This window comes from Mastomys coucha, unplaced genomic scaffold (genome assembly GCF_008632895.1).
Source record: "Mastomys coucha isolate ucsf_1 unplaced genomic scaffold, UCSF_Mcou_1 pScaffold17, whole genome shotgun sequence".
Taxonomy (NCBI): domain Eukaryota; kingdom Metazoa; phylum Chordata; class Mammalia; order Rodentia; family Muridae; genus Mastomys; species Mastomys coucha.
Genome location: NW_022196899.1, coordinates 1,861,957 through 1,883,320, shown reverse-complemented (window position 1 = coordinate 1,883,320; position 21,364 = coordinate 1,861,957). Strand labels below are relative to the sequence as shown.

The following is a 21,364-nucleotide window of genomic DNA, read 5'->3' as shown; positions in this document are numbered from 1 at the left end:
TATGATTCTGAGGCTCTTATTACATTCTCCTTTATCTTGTCCATGTGTCATGCTTTGAGTCAGAACTCTGGTGCTCCCGGGTAATTTCTGAAACAAAATACCAGGAAAGGGTTTGGGGGTGTTGGAGACAACTGTATTATTACCTCCACAAGCCTGGGTTCAGCTGGGGTAGGATGGAAGCGAGGCGTGGTACCAGCCTTTAAGAGGCCCTTACAACTTCAATGGAGGCTCTACCTAGATTTCCTAAAAGGACCTTAACGACCAACCCACCCAGCCAGGGCCATTTCTCCTCCTGGTCCCTGGACTGCCTTCTACCCGGGTGGCTTTGCAGCCCTCTGTTCCGAGTGGCTGCCCTAGCCCCCCCCCCCCCACACACACACATTTGGGGACCCAAGGTCAGCAGACCCAAGGTCAGTCCCCAGCCCTCAGGTGGCGCAGGCACCCTGTCGCCCGCCAGCCGGCGGTGCTCGTCTAGCAGCCTGCAGCGGGGGCGTCCGTGGGGTGGGGGGGGGCACAGCACTGCCCGCAGAGCCCAGACCTCCCGCCGGGCCGTGACCCCGAAAGCCTCTTCACGCCGGGAGGTCCCCGACCCCCGCGGCTGACCGCTTGGGTGACTCTTCTGCCAATCAAGAGAGGCAGCTTGGCCGACCAATCCTAAGGCACTGGAGTGTCCTCTCCCGCGGCGTCTCGTCCCTTTGTCCCTTCTTCGGCCCTTCGGCCCTTCGGCTCCTCGGCATTTTCCGTGGCCCGGGCCTTTGCGCCGGCTTTTCCTTCCCTTAGGCCGGGGTGTGTGTCACTTCCCCAGGCTTCCCCTCCACCCACTTCCGGTCTTCGGTGGTTCCGGAAGCCTGCGGATCCCGGAAGCGAGGGCGACCCAGATTCGGCTCCGGGGGGAAAAAGCTCGGCTTGGCGGAGAATGTCTGAGACGAGGTTGTGCGGCGCCTGGGCGTTCCGCAGACCCCGCAGGTCAGTGACCCCCCTCGGAGGTGCCCGGTGCCCGGCGGTACGACGTGAGGGTGCCGCCTCCCACCCCCCAACGCTCTCCGAGGACGGCCTCGCAACGCTCGCCTTGGGCTGCAGGCCGCTGCGGTGGTGGCTTCGCGTCTCCTTTGGAAGGAGCCAGTCTGTGATCTGGGTGGTTCCGCGAAGGCCGTCCAACAAATCCCAAAGCTCCACCAAGTTTTCCCTCTAGTTTTGAACGTGTCACACAAGCAACGCGATTCTGCAGGGAGCCTCTGCCTTCCCCGGGCGGGGGGAGACCTTTGCAGACAGCCCCGACAGCGCCTCCTCGCCATCAACAGTACTGGATTGAGTTAAAGGATTAACTCTTACATAAGAATCTCTAGGGGTTTATGAAAAAAGACTTTTTCAGTGTTTTGGAGTTGCAACCCTCTCGAGAGCCCGTGGGAAGAGTTATGGAAGAAGGTTTTCTTACAAGTTAGTTTGTAAGAAACTTGTTAGTTACAAGTCTGACTTACATTGAAAGTCATGGGTTTGTTATTAAGAAGGTGAATAATCGTTTCTGTTCTTCTTTCTTGGGGGTCCTTAAAGGTCTTTTGTTGACTCGCTGATTTATTCACGTGCCATTTTCCACACACGGACACTTAGCAAAAGGACTTTTCACGGATTGAAAACTTTTCCCAATTTATCGGTTTCAAATATTCTGTGGCACCCTTTGCCAGATTTTCATCTCAGCTATTTTAGATAATGGATATATGACTGAGAGCCCCCATCCTGACCCCCTTACCAGTATGCAGTCAAAACACCTTCCAGGAACGTGTGGCGTTTAGTTAAACCTGACAGAATAGATTTGATGTGACTGACTTCTCTTTCTTTTTATTGTCTTGATCCTTTTTGTACTACCAGTTACTTATATCCAGAACGATTACAGTTTAAAGACCATGAGCCAGGTGATTTGAAAGAGGAGTCAGTAGAATTAGTTAGAGAAAAAAAAAAAAAGAGCCTTTTTTTCTTTAAAAAGTAAAGTAACTGAGCATACTAGGCCACTAAAATGAAAAGAATTAAGTTCTAGTCTTGATTATAGTTTGCTTCTGCCTAGCTTTACCTTTTGGCCTAATTCTCTTTTTTTAGTAATTAGAGGTAGCACTCAATCTGTGGTTTTAAAATTGTTCCATAAAAGAACTTTTGTAGAAATTTCCTGGAGCCATGCAGAGGAGAGACAAAGCAAGCCGGCTGTCAGCTGTAGTTTAACAAGCACAGCTATTTATATGTTCCTTTATAACAGTGTTCTTGTTAGGATTTAATTCATATCTCAGACCAGATGATCCGTTTTGCTTTTCAGCATGGAAATTCTCCTTCTTAGGACAATGGTTCATTTGTTTTTAGTATGCATTCATTTGCTTATCCTGGCATCCTAAAGTTATATATTCCTAATTTCTAAAAGGGACAAACATGGCAATGCTGTTTCATTTTGTAAAAATAGAAAAGTTTAATTCTGTCTTCTTGATCACTCATAATTCCCAATTTCCCTTCCTACTGAATATTCTTGTTTTGTTTAAACCAGTGGTTGTAAAAGTCATTGCATTAATTTTCCGTTTGATCAATTTCTGAGCCTTAAAGGTATGTGAGGACTTGCTGGTCATCCCTTGTCTATGAAAATTAGGGATCTAGCACCATAGGATCTGCAGGGCATTAAGTAATTTTCAGGTTCCTATAGTACAAAGAAAGTGTGAACTGTATCAGTTTTTATGTCTGAACCAATGTTCATTTGAGATTGTTTGAACCTTTCAGCCCTTCTCGGTGATCTGGGTTGGACAACAGGAAGGTAGGCTACATAATCCTTGTCTTTTTTTCCTGTGAAGTAAAAGTAGCTTTTAAGTATTCTGTGGCCCTCCTGCATTCCTTCAGCATGTGAGAGAAACCTTGGGGGAGAAGGCTCAGCTGTTCCATCTCTCCTTGACTGTGAGCCTGGCACTGATTTAAGCTGAGTACGATGGTGTTTTATACATGGGAGTGGAGATAGGGAAGAGGATCATTCATCTTCTGGCCTTCGCAGTATGGGTTATGTGCCTTTCCAGCCCATTCCCTTCAGTACAGTCAAAAGTCCCTTTCTATAATGGTTTTTTGTTTTGTTTTGTTTGTTTGTTTGTTTTTGCTCTATTTAATATGTATTCTCTTTTACCAGAGCTCATATTTCTTTCCTGAGTGAGTAAAGTAAGACAAAATACCACCCAATTGTTTTTTTTTTCTTTCTTATTAAAACATACCAGCCAGGAACTCCAAAGTAATTTTGTCTCTATCCTGTCTAACCCTTGTGTTTGGAGATGTGTTGGCATAACATCTACATACAATTCTGTATTCATAATAAATGATCATGCCACATTTTTCACCCAGATAAGTCTCTTTGTTAGGTTTGACATTCAGTCCCTTTGACTGATTCTCTGACTGGATGTATAGGGGAGGGAATGTGGATGGGGGCTTGGGTGATTACCACATTCCTTTAATTTCTTTCTTATCTGTAGTTGGGAGAAAGTGGTTATGAAATTGGTCTTTTGAATGATCCCAAGGAACAACAAATGCTAAGTTTGTTGCGTTCTACAAATTTTGGATTGATTACCAGCAATTTATTAATTGTTACTTGACCTTAAATTATTTTTGCTTTAAAGTAGAGATAATAACAGCAACTGTTTTAGACAGATTCCTGGACACAATATAAAGGAAATATGTAGTGTCTGGTACAATTAGGAATCACTTGGTAATTTCTCTTCCATGCTTGATACCTTTTTGTTCATTTGGGGATATTTTCCCATTCTCTTTTACCATAAAAATTGCAGTTAAATCTATGTTCTAATAATTTTGAAGTCATCTGGAATTCTTCTCTTAAAGCAAGTTGATTCGAAAAATCCCTGAATTTATAGAGTACTTTGAAGATGTAGTTTCTTCAGGTATTTCGTCTGTCTCTGTGTGCATGCTTAGAATGGAAGTTTACGGTAGTTAGTATCTGTGCACTTCGGGCTTATGTAGCCTTTGAAAATAATTCCTGTAGTGTGTCCTCTGATGCCACCTGGGCCATCATCACCTAGTCAGTATAGGGCATAGGTACAGAGCATGCTCTGCCATTTCTAATCTGGTTACTAATCTTTTTAAGTTCCAATTTTTGTTTTATTTTTTTTTCTATGACTGTCCCTTTATCATGTATCCTGCTATATTTTCTTTACTTTTTTTCAAAGTCAGTTTTTATATTACCATGTCACCAAGTGGAAAGGATTTTTTGTTTTCTAATCTCATCCTTCCAAGCTTTGATAAAACACTTCTTGTAAATTACGATTTTTTGTTGTTGTTGTTGTTTACCATTGTTTTTTTCCCCCAGTTGATGAGGAATGTCTTGCAGTGAAATGACTTGTCCAGAGACTCATTGACATGCCATTTCCTGTGTGCACTCAAGCATCTCTTTAGTGTTGCTGTATGCTCTCTGTATGATGTAGAAATAGTGACTTTCTGAAAGAAAAGGATATGTGAACTTAGGCTTTCTTAAAAAAAAAAAATGGGCGAAGTTAAGTAAAGCTATTAGAAATTCTGTCTTAAGGTTTTAAGATAGTGTTTTAGTTAACTTTACATACTGAAACAAGTACACAGTAAGCAAGGACTTTGGTGGGAGGTATTGTGTGTAATATGAATTGTAGTCTTGAAAATTATACCTTTTGGTTTTGGTTTGGTTTCTTAGGTCTTTCCAAAGGTGGGGGGCAATATATATATATATATACATACCCCCTCCAGTAAGGAGCTTACATCTACTCTCTTTTGTGAGAACTCTGCATTTTTCATACATTTTAGAAAAGTTAAGAAAATACTACAATTTTGATTAAGGACTGCATTCAATTGAAAACAAATTTGAAGACCTCTAATGTTCACAGTTTGAAAGCTTCATGTGTCTTGGATGTATCCAAATGAGCATTATTGTGATTTATCAAACTGACTCTCTCTAAAGTATTGAAAGTAAATTTATAAAGTATTGAAAGTAAATTTATGTGTAATACAGGGAGGAACAACTAATTTAATTATTTAATTTACAATTAATTTAGCAAGTGTGGCAAAAGTGGGATTTGCTGGGGTTCAGTGTTGTTCAGAGTGACGGGGGTCATCCTAGTGGATCTCAGCCATAGCTTTACCTTTACCTAGGTTTGAAGTGTACTCTGGGAATCCAGTTAAGTCCCTCTCTGATGCATTTGGTAGTATTGATTTCAGTACAGTGGACAGTAAACCTGTCTGACTACACGAAGAATATCTTCTTAGATTCAAACCTTAAGGTCTGCACTTAGAGATTATTCACATAACCTCCAAGTATTAAGTTTTAACCTAAAACTTATAAAAACCTAGAGAGAAATAAAATGAAATTTTCATCCACTTTGATTAGTGGAATTCCTACTAAGGATGAGTTCCCAGCAATAGATGGCCTAGATTCATCGGGATTTAGAGGTTTCTGCTGACAACATTTACAGGATTGTAAATTTAAATGTAGAATTTCTGTAGGCAGTATGCATTGACAAATATGTTTAATGGTAATACATCTAGTACTGAGAGTCCCAGAACTGGTCAATAATAATGTGTATATTGATAGCAGCAATGTAGGAGATGTTACTTGGTATTATAGCTAAAATCCATGTTATCCTCTTAATCATAATTACATTAATATTGACAGGCCCTTGACAATACCCACATTATTACTGATAGATTTCTGTCAATAACGTGTTTTTAAATAAAATATATTCATTCATAATTTATACCACACTCAATAAAAGCTTTAAAGTACGAACTGAATTTCCCTTCTTCCTCAGCGAGGTGAGATCATCCGCTATGGTTTCTCAGTGTATGTAGAAAATGAAGGTTTTATTTTTAGAAATGAAGATCAAAAAGAAAACAGGAGTTATTCAAGGCATGTGGTTATATGTTACTGCTCTTCAAACACCTGTTTTCAAGATTTTTTTTCTTTTAATCTGAAAGCAAAGCAGTGTGGCATATGCCTCAATAAAATGTCAGCAGGGGACCTTTATAACAGTTCTTAGTGTTGGGTCATTTGGTCTTAAACATCTTTATGTGACAGGTTAGTTTAATTACCTTAAAACCCTGTGAGGTATTACACATTTTATCTGTTCTTAACTTTGCCTTCATTATCTTTCCCCTATATTTGTAATGCTAATATGTATATCACAAGTTATAATTTTAATCAGTTTTATATGCCTCTGCCTGAATGATAAATATTTACATGGATTAAAAAATGAGGTAAAATGTATTAGAATGGGGTGTTAAAAGGTAGAATAGGATGAAACGTCTCTGGGCCTTTTGAAAACCAATATCAATCTTTTACTGTGTTAACTCAGAATAATTTCAGTTTACAAAAGTGAAAAGATTCAGGTTGACTTTTTGAGAACTCTTCAACTTTGAGTCAACATGTTGGAAACTAAGTACCAGTCTAAAAGAACCAAAAATATAGAAATCACTAAAGCTTAGTTAAATTATTGAAAGTAAAGTACCTGTGAACTGACTGACTGATGGTATGAGCAATCATTTAACAGGAGCCAGAAAATTACTAAAAGTTTACCAAAAGTAGGAGAAATTTTATTTGTCCAAAAATATAACTAAAACAGCCTTTTTTATTTGCATAGTTCTTTATTAAAAATAAATTACCTTCTCCAAAAGTTTGCTATCATCTGGGACAACCCTTGGACTGTAGCTGTCCTGTAACTCCTCTCTTGCACAGTTTTCCTCTCACTCAGTGAACTGTGCTGTCAGGCTAAGCATCTGAAATGTTACCATGTTAGGTTTTGTCAGTCGTGGTCAGCATCCCTGCCACATCCCTGTCAGCCTAGGTGCTCTGTCCAGTGTGCCATAGCCCAGCGCAGTTCTTGCAAGGCCTGTCTGCTTTCATTACAGCAGATGATTTGCCTCTGCCAGGAGACATGAAAACACACTGATTAGCTAACCAAGAGTCTCACTCAGCAAGACCATAGCCAGGAGTTCACATCTCACTCAGGACTTTTGCACAGCCTGTTCCTTTTTCCTAAGGAAGAAAGTTTCTTATCTTTTTTCCTGAGGAGTTTTATGGCCCTCTTTATTATTTTCACATTTTGAGACTCCTTCTTTGATTTAGAGATCTGTGGGCAGTTCTGATTTACTAAATCTCAGTTGTGTTAAAGTATGTGAAAAAAGTGAAGTTCACTGATAATACTTAGATCAAATCTGCACCCTAGGAGATGCGCTGGCGTTTATATGCCCAATGCATATTAGTTATGTTGAATAAGTATTTGTCAGAGAATTAAAAGTCACTAAAACACAGACTACTTCCATTATTCTGAAATGATCTTATGTGATTTAAAGGCATTTATGGCTTGCTATTTTTTGTATTTCACGCCTATTGCGGGACAAATCTAATTATGCTGCAGTGGAAGGAAGAGGATTCTATTATCAGAATAATTGAACTTCCAGTTCTATTTATTTCATCATTTCCTCTCCTGGGCACTGCCCTTCTCAAAAGCTAGTATTCTAAAAGATCTTTGTCTGCCAGAAAAGGGTGGTGGAGTGGAGTTGAGGGAGAAGAACTGAATGTAGTATTTTGTTGATAAACCCAGGGTTGAATGCTTGGTCCGTCTGTGCCCTGCCCAATATCTGTGTGCTCCTGAGGTTTCTTTATGTCCCAGTCACAGGCTTGCCCATGTTGATGGGGTTAAATTGCCAAGTGCATTGGTAGTGATTGAACCCAACCTTATTCTCTACCAGTTCCATTTTATCTTGTTCAGACAAGATACAAACTATATGTGGGATAAGCCTAATGTTAGGTCTTTCTGCCTGGCTCACATAAGCACATCTAATAGTGATATCATGTTTACAATTTGTCTGCGACAATTATATTTTAACGATATAGTCAGTATTTCCTGGGACAGAGGTTAAGGCTTATTGGGAGTAATAATGAAGATTGCAGTCTTTTCAAATGAGATTTGCCAAAATCAACTTGTAGCCTTTTCTTTTACACCCATCCTTAGCCAAGGTAATAACAATTACCTTGGTGATAAGACTATTTTATAGTTTCCAAGCCACGTTTTTAACATTATCTCATTTAATCTCAACAACCCATTGAAGGAGCTGTTATTTCCAGCTTTTAGAAAAAGAATCTGAGGCTAATGAATTTTTTTAATCACATAGCAAGTAGGAGACAGAGCAAAACCTTGAGCGAAGGAAAGTTTGATTTTAACTTTGCTTCTCTTAGCCTGTCACATTTGGGTAAAGATGGGTGAAGAATATAATCTAGGTGAAGTAGTCCATAGGACAAACTGTGGTGTGCAATGGTTTGTTCTAGGTTTACAACTAAAACAAGCCACCCAAACTATTAAAATCTTGGAAATCAACCCTTAAACAAACCCCAGAGAAACAAATCATCCATCTGGAAGCAAAGTCTGAAGAACAGTTTAATAATCAGTCTTTTGGTCTACTAAAGAGCCTTGCAGAGGGAGATGAGTGAGGCCAGCTGTTCCTAATCTAGACTTCGGCCAGGTTTGGGGATGAAGAGGGGGCAAAGAAAAAAGTGTTAAACTATAACAGAAGGAATAAGACAGATTTTTTTTTTTTTTTTACAGCATTGTTAAATATTGGACCTGTTAGGCTGTGTCAAGTCCTAAGTCTCCTTTTCTGGAGACTAATCATTAAAAATTCCTCTTTACTACATGATCTCAAAAATGATTTCTCTAGAAAGAAGGGTTTTGAAAAAGTTTGTGTGTCTGAGAAACTCCTCACTAACCTCTTACTAAATATTAGTTAAGAATTGAAGCCGAAGTATCTTTCTAATTATCGCTCTAGCTAGGTGTGTTGACGTTCTTCACCTAGTGCACTGACTGGCTTCCAACCCGTACCCCCCATCTCATACAAGTTCACAATTGATCATTCATGAGCAGCTCTTAGAAGCAGCCAGGCTCTGTTGAATTCTAGATTTGTAAGATTAAGATAGTTATGTATTCCATTCTAGCACTTTCACAGTTCTAGTACTTAAGAAATATTTACATTAGTACTGCTGGCCCTATAAAGCAAGCTGAATATCTCATCTGCTCTTAGCTAAGAAAGCCATCTGTCAAACTCAGCACTAGGGACTATGTATGCAGGGTTCACACTGATGATTTGAATTGGGAGAGAAATCATGTAGGTTTGTGTTAGCTAATAGAATAGTGTTTTGTGTTTCTTGTTTTTGTTGTTGATTTTTTTTTTCTGTCTGAGGTAGGTAGATAGATAGATAGATAGATAGATAGATAGATAGATAGATAGATAGATAGATAACATATTTGAGAAAATAGCACGTTAGTTCTCTTTACTTGCTTGCTTCTCATTTTAGGCCTTGGGTGATAGCCTTGAGAGCCAGGGCATGTCTTTTTTTCTGTATTCCAAGATCCAGTTATAATCAGGACTTTTGTAGAATCAACAATGTCTTTGAATTTCACAAAGACTTCTTAATAGAAAAAGACACAGTCTGAGTCACTGAAAGGTTTATACCAGCATTTGTTGACAAAGTGATGAAAACCAGCTGAAAACGAGTAGCAGGAAAAACATGCACAGGTGATAGGATGGAAAAAAAAAGGAATGAATTTTGCTTTGAAAGTGACTAACCCAGAGGTTTTCCAAATCACCTGACATGAAATCTTGAGGACTCATGACATATCTAATAAGTCAGAGTCTTAAGAGTGGAGCCCAGCTTGATATCCAAAATGTATAAAGAACTCAAGAAATTAGATATGAACAACAACAACAACAAAAAAAAACAATTTTTAAAATGGGGTATGGATTTAACAGAGAATTCTTGACAGAATTGCTAATGGCCAAGGTGGACCTAAAGAAATGTCCAGCATCCTTAGTCAAGAAAGTGCAAATCATCATACACCTATCAGGAGGGCCAACATCAAAAACTCAAGGGACAGCAGCTTGTGCTGGCCAAATTTTGGAGTAAGGGAAATACTCCTCCACTGGTGGTAGGGGTACAAACTTGTCCAGCCACTTTGGAAATCAATTTGGTGGTTTCTCAGAAAATTGAGAGTAGATCAAGACCCAGCTATATCATTCCTGAGCATATTCCCAAAAGATGCTCTACCATACTACAAGAACATTTGCTAAACTATGTACATAGCAACTTTATTAGTAATAGCCAGAAACAGGAAGCAATCTACATGGCCCTCAAAAGAATGAATAAAGAAAATGTGGTATATCTACACAATGGAGTATTACTTAGCTATCAAAAACAATGACATTATGAAATTTTTAGGCAAATAGATAGAACTAAAAAAGATCATCCTGAGTAAGGTAACTCAGACCCAGAAAGGCAAACATGGAACGTACTCATTTATAAGTGGATATTAGCCATAAAGTAAAGGATACCCACACTACAATCTACAGACCCAAAGAAGCTAAGTAACAAGGAGGCCCCAGGGGAGAACTCTTGAGTCTCACTGAGAAGGGGAAATATGATAGACCTGGGAGGTTGATGGAGGGAGGGGACTAGGAAGGGGAGGAGGTGAAGATTGGAATAGGCTCAATCTGGTTGGGGTAGGACTGATGGAGAGAGTACTAGGAAAGACAACTGTAATTGGAATCAGGGAACATCTCAGGGATGAGCTAGAAACCTAGGACAATTGAAATTCCCAGGAATGAGGAATGACCATAATGAAGGTGCCTAGGTTATAGAACTTGAAATGGTCATCTTCTGTAACCAGGCAATCCTTTCAATTCAGAGATTGGAATAGACCCAAAAAATATCTTGCTTATATATTCTGGGATAAGGATGGAGTAGAAATTGAGGGATACCTAACCACTGAGTGGCCCAACTTGAGTCCTAATCCATGAGAGGGAGCCCCCCCCCCCTGGCACAATGATATCCTGCAATACTTGCAGACAGGAGCCTAGCATAAACGTCAGAGAGGCTTCACCCACCAACTGATGAAAACATGCAGAGAGCCACAACCAAACATTAGGTGGAGCTTGGGGAATCCTTTGGAAGAGGAAGGATTAAGGGGCCAGAGAGGTCAAGGACACCACCAGAAAACCAACTAACCTGGGCTCATAGGGCCTCACAGAGACTGAGCTACCAACCAGAGAGCATGCATAGCGTGGACCTAGGCCCCTTACGCAGCTTGGTCTTCATGTAGGATCCCTAACAGCAGGAGCAGGAGCTGTCTTTGATTCTGCTGCCTGCCTTCGGATCTTTTCCCCCTAACTGGGCTGCCTTGTCTAGAATCAATAGGAGAAGACACACCTAGTCCTGCTGCAACGTGATATACCGAAGCTGCTTGATGTCCATGAGAGGCCCTCCTTTTCTGAGGAGAAAGGGAGAGCAGTGGATGACAGGGGGAGGGACTGGGAGGAGAAAAAGGAGGGAAAACTGGTATCAGGATGTAAAGAAAATAAATAAATAAAAAGCAGGAAAAAGTGGAAGCCAGCCATACTTGGCTGTGATCCTCTGAGTGATTGTGGTAAGCTCTTAAGTTTGAAAAGGACTACACTAGATGAATGAAGGTATGGAATATGTGGGATATGCACAGGTACATGTATCTTACATATGTTTATATCTTTTTATCACATGAAAGTAAGATTATCAATATAAAGAAAGCCGAATTCATTGTGAGAAGATTTGGCCCAACAGAAGTTTATATCACTAGCTTCTTCACTTAATATTTAACTAGATAAAGTAAACTATATCAGAAATGTCTGGACTTGCACCCATGGTAGCCACCAAGGCATCTTATAGAAACCCCTGACTTCAAAATTTTATGTGTGGCCTTCCATTTATATATTTCCCATGTTAGAGCTCTGGATTCCCAGTCAGTTATGTTCTCCCCTCTGGTTTGTTTGTTTGTTTGTTTGTTTGTTTAGTTCTTGTCAAATAATATCAGCTCTCCCTCCTCACTTTAGATTTTAACATTCTCTTTTTCTTTGTCTCCACAGATAGGTTTATAATTTACAGAACCATTAGCTTCTCACTGGATCACCTTAACAGCCTGTTAAGCGGTCAGTGGGCTTCCGGCCCTTCTCACAGCCAGCAGAAATCTGTTGTAAAGAGTAGCCAGAACACGCCTTGGGGATCTGTCTTTTGCTTTCCCTTGTAGCCTTTTGCTTGTCCTTGAGCTTCTGGCTCCTGTTACTGCCTCTGCTCATAATGGTTTTCTTTTCTGTAACCACACGGATCCTAGTGCTCCTGCCCAGAACCTGCTTAGATAGCTCTTCTCCAGGAACCTGTTTCCAGAAATGCAGTTAGAAGTAGAGAAAATCACATACCCATGCTATTGTACATTGCCTAGTTATTTCATATAGCATACCCGCTCTGTCTCCCTCTTTTAACCTAGGTAAATTGTAGGCTCCACCTTCCTCACAATTGCCTTCTAGTATATCACTGTCTCAAACAGAGCAGGTAAATAGCAGATAGACCACAAACACTGTGAAGTAAATAAGTACCAGTATTTTGTGTGTGTGTGTGTGTGTGTGTGTGTGTGTGTGGAGATGGTCTCTTTATTATTTCTGTTTTTTCTTTGTCTGTTTGTTTTTTACTTTTATTGCATTATGATGAGAAAAGTTACATGATTTCAATTTATCTTAATTTGTTAACATTTAAAAACATTTTAAGTAAAATTTTAAGTAAATAGAATTCACATTCTTGTTTCCCTTTTGTACCCCAACTCCTCCTAGAGACTCCCCTTCAATACCTACAATATCTTTTTGTATCATATTCCTTAAAACTTATAAAATACTCTAACAATAAAAATAAGTATTATAAAAGTTGTTTGATATAAAACAACAATCAATTTAGCAGTCTTATGTAGATGCTTGTCTACAGCAATAGTGAAAATACATTTTTCCCAATATAAATTTTAAATAACTCCAAACATATTAACTGTATATTCTAAAATAATACATCACTACTAGTATTTTCTTTAATGAACATAAATATATAAAGTCTTTTTGTTTGTTTGGCTGGTTTGTATTTAGTAGAGTTTAAAATCTTGGCTCTTACTGTGGTACAAGCTCAAAAATAAGAACAATTTTTAGACATTGGATTTCATTGTAATAAGGCTGTACTTCAATGACCCTCACATCACCAAAGGAATTTACCTCCATCCCAGCTAAGCTGAGACTTGAAAGTTCTGCTGCACCGAGAAATGAATTGTAAGCACGATTTTTGTATAGACTTCCTGCTATGGTCAAAACTATTTGACTTGAGTGAGTGACTTTATTCTCAGTCCACAGAGAACAGGTTACATTCATTTAAGAAATGGTATATTTATTAAGATGGTCTATCCTTAAAGTCATTAACCAACTGTTTCAATGAACAATGGTTCTGCTTGGAGGGTGGCACAGACATTAGGTGAGGGTAAGAATTCGGCTCATTAGCTGTGATAATTTGGAAAAGCATTCATCTCAGAGAAAGAGTAACTTATAAAGTCCTCTTCTTCAAACTTGATACAAGAGTTACAAATGTCAAGCAAAGCATTCAGTCTCATTTTGTTGTTCTCTTACAAGCCACCTCCCTAGTTAATTGTCTATGTTTCTTTTGGGTATATAAATACTTTTGAAATATATGAGCTATTCTGAAAACCATAGTATAGTGTAAAAACATGAAGTAATACTACTAATAGAGAAGCTGAGATAGGAGAAGCAAGATTTCAAGACCCTTACGTTGTAACAACCAGACACTGTCACAAACAAGCTGAAAATGTGTATAGATTGTACAATATTGGACCTATTTCTCCAATTACCAAGTTAGAGAGACCATCGGATGACAATCAAATTTCGAATTGCTAATATTTTTGGATTTCAATCAATTAGGATATGTTGGTAATATTAATTTTCATATTAAGATATTAAGAAAAAGTAATTGTTACTTCCTGTTGTTTTAGTTGTAAGTGGTGGAATTAAGTTTGTGTGGATTTGTTGAAAGATTACTTTCTTGCTTCTTCTAGGGTGTAGTTTTGCTCCTTATGTTGATGTTTTCCATCTATTATCTTTTGTAGGGCTGGATTTGTGGAAAGATATTGTGTAAATTTTGTTTTGTCATGGAATATCTTGTTTTCTCCATCTGTGGCAATTGAGAGTTTTGCTGGGTATAATAGCCTGCGCAGGCATTTGTGTTCTTGTAGGGTCTCTGTGACATCTGCCCAGGATCTTCTAGCTTTCATATTCTCTGGTGAAAAGTCTGGTGTAATTCTGATAGGCCTGCCTTTATATGTTACTTGACCTTTTTCCCTTACTGCTTTTAAAATCCTTTCTTTGTTTAGTCATTTGGTGTTTTGATTATTAAGTGACGGGAGGAATTTCTTTTCTGGTCCAGTCTATTTGGAGTGCTGTAGGCTTCTTATATGTTCATGGGCATCTCTTTCTTTAGGTTAGGGAAGTTTTCTTCTATAATTTTGTTGAAGATATTTACTGGCCCATTACATTGGGAATCTTGACTCTCTTCTATACCCATTATTCTTAGGTTTGGTCTTCTCATTGCATCCTGGATTTCCTGGATGTTTGGGGTTAGGAGCTTTTTGCTTTTTGCATTTTCTTTAACTGTTGTGTCAATGTTTTCTATGGTGTCTTCCGCCCTGAGATTCTCTCTTCTGTCTCTTGTATTCTGTTGGTGATGCTTGCATCTATGACTCCTGATTTCTTTCCTAGGTTTTGTATCTCCAGGGTTGTCTCTTTCTGATTTCTTTATCGTTTCTGTTTCTATTTTTAGATTCTGGATGGTTTTACTCATTTCCTTCACCTGTTTGATTGTGTTTTCCTGTAGTTCTTTAAGGGATTTTTTGTGTTTCCTCTTGAAGGGCTTCTAGTTGTTTACCTGTGTTCTCCTATATTTCTTTGAGGGTGCTATTTATGTCTTTCTTAAAGTCCTGTATCATCACTATGAGAAGTGATTTTATCTCTGAATCTTGCTTTTCTGGTGTAATGGTGTGTCCAGGACTTGCTATGGTGGGAGAATTAGGTTCTGATGATGCCAAGTAACCTTGGTTTGTATTGTTTATTTTCTTATGCTTTCCCCCTGCCATCTGGTTATCTCTAGTGCTACTTGCCCTTGCTAAATCTGACTGGAGCCTGTTCTTCCTGTTATCCTGGTTGTGTCAGAACTCCTCAGAGTCAAGCTGTCTCTGTGATCCTGTGATTCTGGGATCCTGTGATCCTGGGCTTGTCAGAGAGCCTGGGAGTGGAGCTTCCTCTGGGTGTTGTGGGACTGGCTGCAGAGCTTGCTCCCAAGATCTGCTTAGGACACCAGCCCAGATAGACCAGAAGGAACCAGAGCCACTGGGCTGGTGGAGTTCTTGTGTGCCTGGTCCTGCTGGTCCCAGTTACTCCAGGTGTTGGGACAGATGTTGGGTCCTCCTCACCTCTGCTGCTGGGTGTGTCAGAGCGCCTGGGAGTGGAGCTTCTGGGCGTTGTGGGACTGGCTGTGGAGCTTGCGCCCAAGCAGTACCAATATTTTTTAATGGTTATTGGAAATAATTTTGGAGGTTACTTTTTTACCCTAAACTTTAATTCTGCTCAGTTTTATATTTACCGAATAATTATAAAATGCCTCTGTATTCCAGTAATTATGATAGTTGCCCTGATTCAACTCTGATAATACCCAAATAGTCATAGTATCAGTGCTTATATAGTAGAGGAAATAGACAATTAACAAGTACCTTATATCCAACGTATATAGATCAAGAATAGAAGCTGGAATGTTCAGGGCACAGGCAGAGGGGCAGTCAATGGAGATTTTAGATCAGAAGGTCGTGGTACTTGGTCCCTTACTTAGTCTCTTAGTTGAAGAAAGGGGACACATGTTCTAAGCAAAAGAAGAAAAAAGATACATGGTATAAGGTGATAGTGGTGCCTTAAGAAGCATCTGGGGTATTGGTTTAGAGAGGCCTGTGTTACAGGGTGGGCCTGTAGGTAGATAAATGGACCAGAAGGTAGATAAAGCAACAGAAGGAGGCCTAGTGGAGGGAAGAGCAGCCAGACATTTTAGAAAAAAAAAAAAAAAAAGGTCTTTAGCAGATAGAGAGTGAAGAATGCATAAGGGAAAACGTTTTACTCAGAACTGACTGTCATTGGCAGTGCATTAGACTAGAAGAGTGAAGAAGTGACACTGCGTTTCTCTCTCTTTAATCCCATTTCTTTCCTGTAGGTTTTGGCAAATATGAGGCTAAGGGCTCCTGAAGCAGATGTGCAGCAGAACTCTCCAGCACCTTCTGATAGGCCACTGAGTGTTGCAAGGGCCACAGAAACGGAGGGAAGGTTGGTGCTCCCTCAGATGGGGATTGGTGTTTATATGGGGAAATCATCCCTCATGTCTGGTTTACTGGAAGATGTCACCAAGCAATCTGCCCTAGTCATGAGCCATTTTGTTTTATAGGTTTGAACTCCCATTAATTCAGTCTAGGATACATGAACAGCATTAAAATTCACTTCTTGAAAGTGTCTTGTGTTGTCGATAGTCCTCATTTCAAAAAGTACTAATTCATTTTAGAATGTTGTTGGTTCTTTTATTATCTAAAAATTAACATTTAACATATGCCTTTAAGTAAATTTCATAAAATATTTAAATTTGAAAGGAATTTAAGATATTTTTTTTTTTTTTTGTCTCTAGCCCTTTGTTTTGTACTTAAGAAACTCAAGGTGGGGAGAATCAGGTGAAAACCCTAGTTTCAGATCACATGGCCTACTGGTAACAGTTGATGTCCACAGGACCCATGCCTCTAGTGGAAGCCTTGGTCCTCTATGTTACTGGCTTGGGCCTCTCAAAGGTTGGAGGATGTGTTTAAGCTTCATGTGCTGAAAAATCCTTGCTGTGTTTTGGCCCAGTCTTAGTAGTATGTAGTTGACAAGGGCTATATATATAAAATAAATAACATGATGACCTCACATATGTGTACACTGTGGGATAAGTACTTCAATTAAACAAACATATCCATCACAGTTCATCATTAGTGGAAGTGCATGTGTGCATGTGTACACGTGTGTTTGAAGATAGTCTAAGCCAACTTCAAACAGGAATGTTGACTGTAGTTCCCATGCTGCACCATAAGTCCCCAGAATTTACTTATCTTCTAACTTGGAATTGGCATTTTTGGGCAAAGCTTCACCAATTTTGCAATTTTTTTGCAATCACGATTTTATCTTCATCTTCCCGGAGTTCTATGTGTTTATATTCTACATGAAAGTAGATCAAGTGAAGGATCCACTTAGAAACTACAGGTAATTTGGGTCATAGTTTGGGTTTTCTGATTCATTTATAGGATGTCAACTGATCTGCTTATCAGCTGTTGCAGTAACCAGATGTTTTTACTGCTGTAAATGACTTCTGAGGCACTCATACCTAGGTAACGTTAATTAATGTTTTAGATTTTTCTTACTGTCTTTTTCCTTTAGCACTTATTTATTTTCTTATATATTTATGAAATTATTATAGTATGTATCTTTAACCATGCTTCTTTTTTTTTGAGCACTTTAAAAGTTGTGTGTCAAGAGCACACGTTAGATTTTTGGAAATGAAATATAAGGAAAGTTTATTTGAGGAGGATTGGGGATGATTTTAAACACACCCTCGAATCCTATAGAAATGCTGGAACTCACAGTGAGGCCTGGACTTAACCATCTGTTGTCATGCTCTGTGTGGTTCAGCTTTTCCACTTGTGCTATTTGGCCTCATTGTTAGTTTCAGGATTTTAATCTTTCTGACAGAATATCTAACCAAGGGATATTATGTAGAAGTATATTTTCAGAATAAGTAAACAGCTGTGTTCTCTTTCCCTCTCTCCCTTTTCCATCCCTCCCTTTCTCCCTCTCTCTCCATCCATCCTTCATTCTTTACCCCTCTCTCCCTTCTTCTCTTTATCCATTATTGTCTATATCACCCTCCATCCCAACTCATAAGGGACAAAGGATGAGGGTGGGGTAGGGTAAAGTTATAAAGGAGAGAAGAAGAAAAAGAAAGACAGGTTCTAATTAAGAAGAAATTGTTTGCAGTTTTTTACTGTATTAATAATATAGGCCCATCTTCTGTGTTCACAAGCAGCTGAAGTGGTAATAGAAGATTTCCTCTGCTTGATGTTTCCTAATTGTATTTTTCCTAGACAGCATCAGAGAAGATATGGCTGGCAGAGAAGAGAATCCTCAGAGCGCTAACAGAGTGCTGAGGATAAGTCAGCTGGATGCACTCGAACTGAATAAGGCCTTGGAGCAGCTCGTGTGGTCCCAGTTTACTCAGTGCTTTCACGGATTTAAGCCAGGACTGTTAGCTCGCTTTGAGCCAGAGCTGAAAGCATTTCTGTGGCTTTTCCTGTGGAGGTTCACCATCTACTCCAAAAATGCCACTGTGGGACAGTCAGTTTTAAATATTCAGTACAAAAATGATTCTTCTCCCAACCTGATATACCAGCCACCAAGTAAAAATCAGAAACTGTGGTATGCTGTGTGCACCATTGGGGGGAGGTGGTTAGAAGAACGATGTTATGATTTGTTTCGAAACCGTCATTTAGCGTCTTTCGGGAAAGCCAAACAGTTCGTGAATTTTGTGGTTGGACTTTTAAAATTAGGTGAGTTGATGAACTTCTTGATTTTTCTACAAAAAGGAAAGTTTGCAACTTCGACAGAACGCCTCCTTGGCATTCATTCCGTATTTTGCAAGCCCCAGAACATGCGAGAAGTTGGCTTTGAGTACATGAATAGGGAACTTCTCTGGCATGGCTTTGCTGAGTTTCTGATTTTTCTCTTACCACTCATCAATATCCAGAAGTTGAAAGCAAAACTGTCTTCCTGGTGCATCCCCCTCACCGGTGCTGCTGGTAGTGACCGTGCACTGGGCAGCAGTGGCAGAGAATGTGCGCTGTGTGGAGAGTGGCCCACGATGCCTCACACCATTGGATGTGAGCATGTATTCTGCTACTACTGTGTTAAGAGTAGCTTCCTGTTTGACATGTACTTTACGTGCCCTGAGTGTGGCACAGAAGTACACAGTGTGCAGCCACTGAAATCAGGAATTGAAATGTCAGAAGTAAATGCTCTGTAGAAACCAAGTTGTTTCCTCTGAGGAAAGTGTATTGTATCCAGTTCCTTGGAATTAGTCATCCACAGTGTCATCTGTAGGTGGCTTTTAACAGGAGTGTGCTGTGCGGCCACAGTGTCTGTCATCTGTAGGTGGCTTTTAGCAGGAGTGTGCTGTGCGGCCACTCTCTTCCTTCTCAAGCACAACTCAGTTCTAATCACTGGAAACCAAATGATGCTAGAAAATCTTATAAATGTTCGTGTAATTTTTTTAGATCACCTAATACAATCTTTAATGTCAAGAATACTGAATTTTTTTTTTCAGCTGAATACTAAGAATGACTAAGGATGCTTCTTCTTAGAGAAAGGTCAGACTCTAAAAATAAAAGACTTTTGAGACTCTGGGATGATTGTGCATTATTTTCAGAGATAAAGGAACATTATAAGCTGACATCATAAAACCCTTTTATGTTGAATCTCAAGTTCTAATGTCTCACTCACTGATCATTAAGCTTTTCCCTGAATCCAATTTTCAAGATGTTCAGTCCATAGCTGTCAGACTCCATCAGAGTTGAATTCTTTTTTTTATTTTTTTCCTAGAGACAGGGATTCTCTGTGTAGCCCTGGCTATCCTGGAACTTCCTCTGTAGACCAGGCTGACCTCGAACTCAGAAATCCACCTGCCTCTGCCTCCCAAGTGCTGGGATTAAAGGCATGCGCCACCACTGCCAGACCAGAGAAAGGGCACTTGATATGAATTCCAGTATTATTAATACAGAAGAGCTCTAGTCTTACTTCCTATGATTACCAATATGTTTAATGCAAACATGAGTGCTGATCCCAGACAGAGGCTTAGAAAATAGAGTTCTTCATCTTAGCTGTCCCACAGTCCCCAGAACTCACTTGCCTTAAGCAGCTTCTACATTTTGAGTGTAAGAATTCTTACTCACAGGTTAAATTATGTGTGTGTGTGTGTGTGTGTGTGTGTGTGTGTGTGTATCCTGGAGATAGATATCTTGGAGATGTAACAATTAATTTAGGTTGTCAAGTCTCCATTCTTAATTGGACTCTATTGTAAGATGGTTTCAAGTAGCAAATATAGACACATGAGTATATGAGTGGTAGACTCTGAACATCATATTTCACTCAACACTTAAGGTATTGATGACGCTGGAGGTACAGCAGTGGATAAGAAAAGTAGAATCCTCGGATGTGTCCATTCACCTAATGTTGAGCCAATGCAGCTTCAGTTTAGTGTAAGAGGTAAGATACTTCATAGCCTTAGAAGAATGTGTCTGATTTTTACTCTGTTTATCCTCTTATTTTAAAACTTTATTGTGAAAAACTGAAAATTTAGGAAAATACACAGCTTCAAAATATTGATGAAAATATTTACATATATTTCTCTCATTGTATTCCATGTGCAAGTCTTCAGCATTCTTCAACATTGTAATGCAGTTCAGTTCTGTCTTCTGTCTCTTGTAAAAAAACTGGCACACATTGTCTGGTATATATTTAAGAGTATAGATTAAGGGTTCCCACTAGATAAAGCCACAGAACTGACCAAGGTGACCCAGTGAGTAAAAGCATCTGCTGCTAGTTCTGACAACCTGAATTTGATCCCCAGAATCTAGATGGTGAAAAGAAAGAACCATGTTCTTTGACTACTTACCATATATACACTGTGGGGTGTGTGTGTGTGTGTGTGTGTGTGTGTGTGTGTGTGTGTGTGTGCATCTCTAACTCAGATTGAGTTTGATAAGAGGGAAATAATTTACTGATGTGTGAAAGTCAGTTTATGTCAACACTGCTCATCTCATCTGGATACAGATGTTCAAATCACCTGTGAACAAGGCTGGAGAGATGACTCAGTGGGATGAAGTGGCTTGCGGCTCCTGAAGACCTGAATTCCATATTCAAAACTCACATGATTACATAATTGAAGGGGAAAACTCTCACTCTCACAGGTTGTCCTTTGACCTCCAAACATAACACAGTACATTCATGGACACACATGAAAATACAAATGTAAAAAAAGACATAAGTTTATAACAGATTCATCCATTGCCACAGCATTACATACCCAAATACCACTGGTAGAGAGCAGTTCTTCCAGGACTGCTGGCAAGCCTACAAGCACAGGTAAGACCACCACTTCTACTACAACAGACCTGCCCAGAAACCTCAGGACACAAGAATCTAGGAGCAGCTTGGGACAGGATCCTTCCAGTTTCTGTCTGCCACCGGAGCTGATCCTGTGCTGAAGGGTCTGAAGCTGATCCTGTGCCACAGCACTACATACCCAAATACCGCCAGGAGAGAGCTGGTCTCCCAGGAGTGCCAACACAGCTGTGAGCACAGGTAAGACCAC

General features: G+C 39.6%; 1 protein-coding gene across 2 annotated transcripts; it reads left to right on the top strand.

Moving 5' to 3' along the window:
* The first annotated feature begins 839 nt into the window (after window positions 1-839).
* Window positions 840-19,398, top strand: Pex2 (peroxisomal biogenesis factor 2). 2 transcript variants are annotated; one of them, XM_031376302.1, is made up of 4 exons: window positions 840-966; window positions 16,136-16,245; window positions 17,247-17,330; window positions 18,088-19,398. In XM_031376302.1, exons 3-4 carry the CDS (start codon window positions 17,305-17,307, stop codon window positions 19,016-19,018), a joined length of 957 nt encoding a protein of 318 aa, XP_031232162.1. In that variant the 5' UTR covers window positions 840-966; window positions 16,136-16,245; window positions 17,247-17,304; the 3' UTR covers window positions 19,019-19,398. The 2 variants fall into 2 exon arrangements, with proteins under 2 accessions (XP_031232162.1, XP_031232163.1); XM_031376303.1 differs by having other exon boundaries at window positions 18,084-19,398.
* Window positions 19,399-21,364: the final 1,966 nt, after the last annotated feature.

Coding starts and splice junctions, on each gene's coding strand:
- Pex2 (XM_031376302.1), top strand. CDS start 17,305: ATGACTTCTGAGGCACTCATACCTAG. Junction 17,331..18,087: donor TCTGAGGCACTCATACCTAG/GTAACGTTAATT, acceptor TTTCCTAGACAG/CATCAGAGAAGATATGGCTG.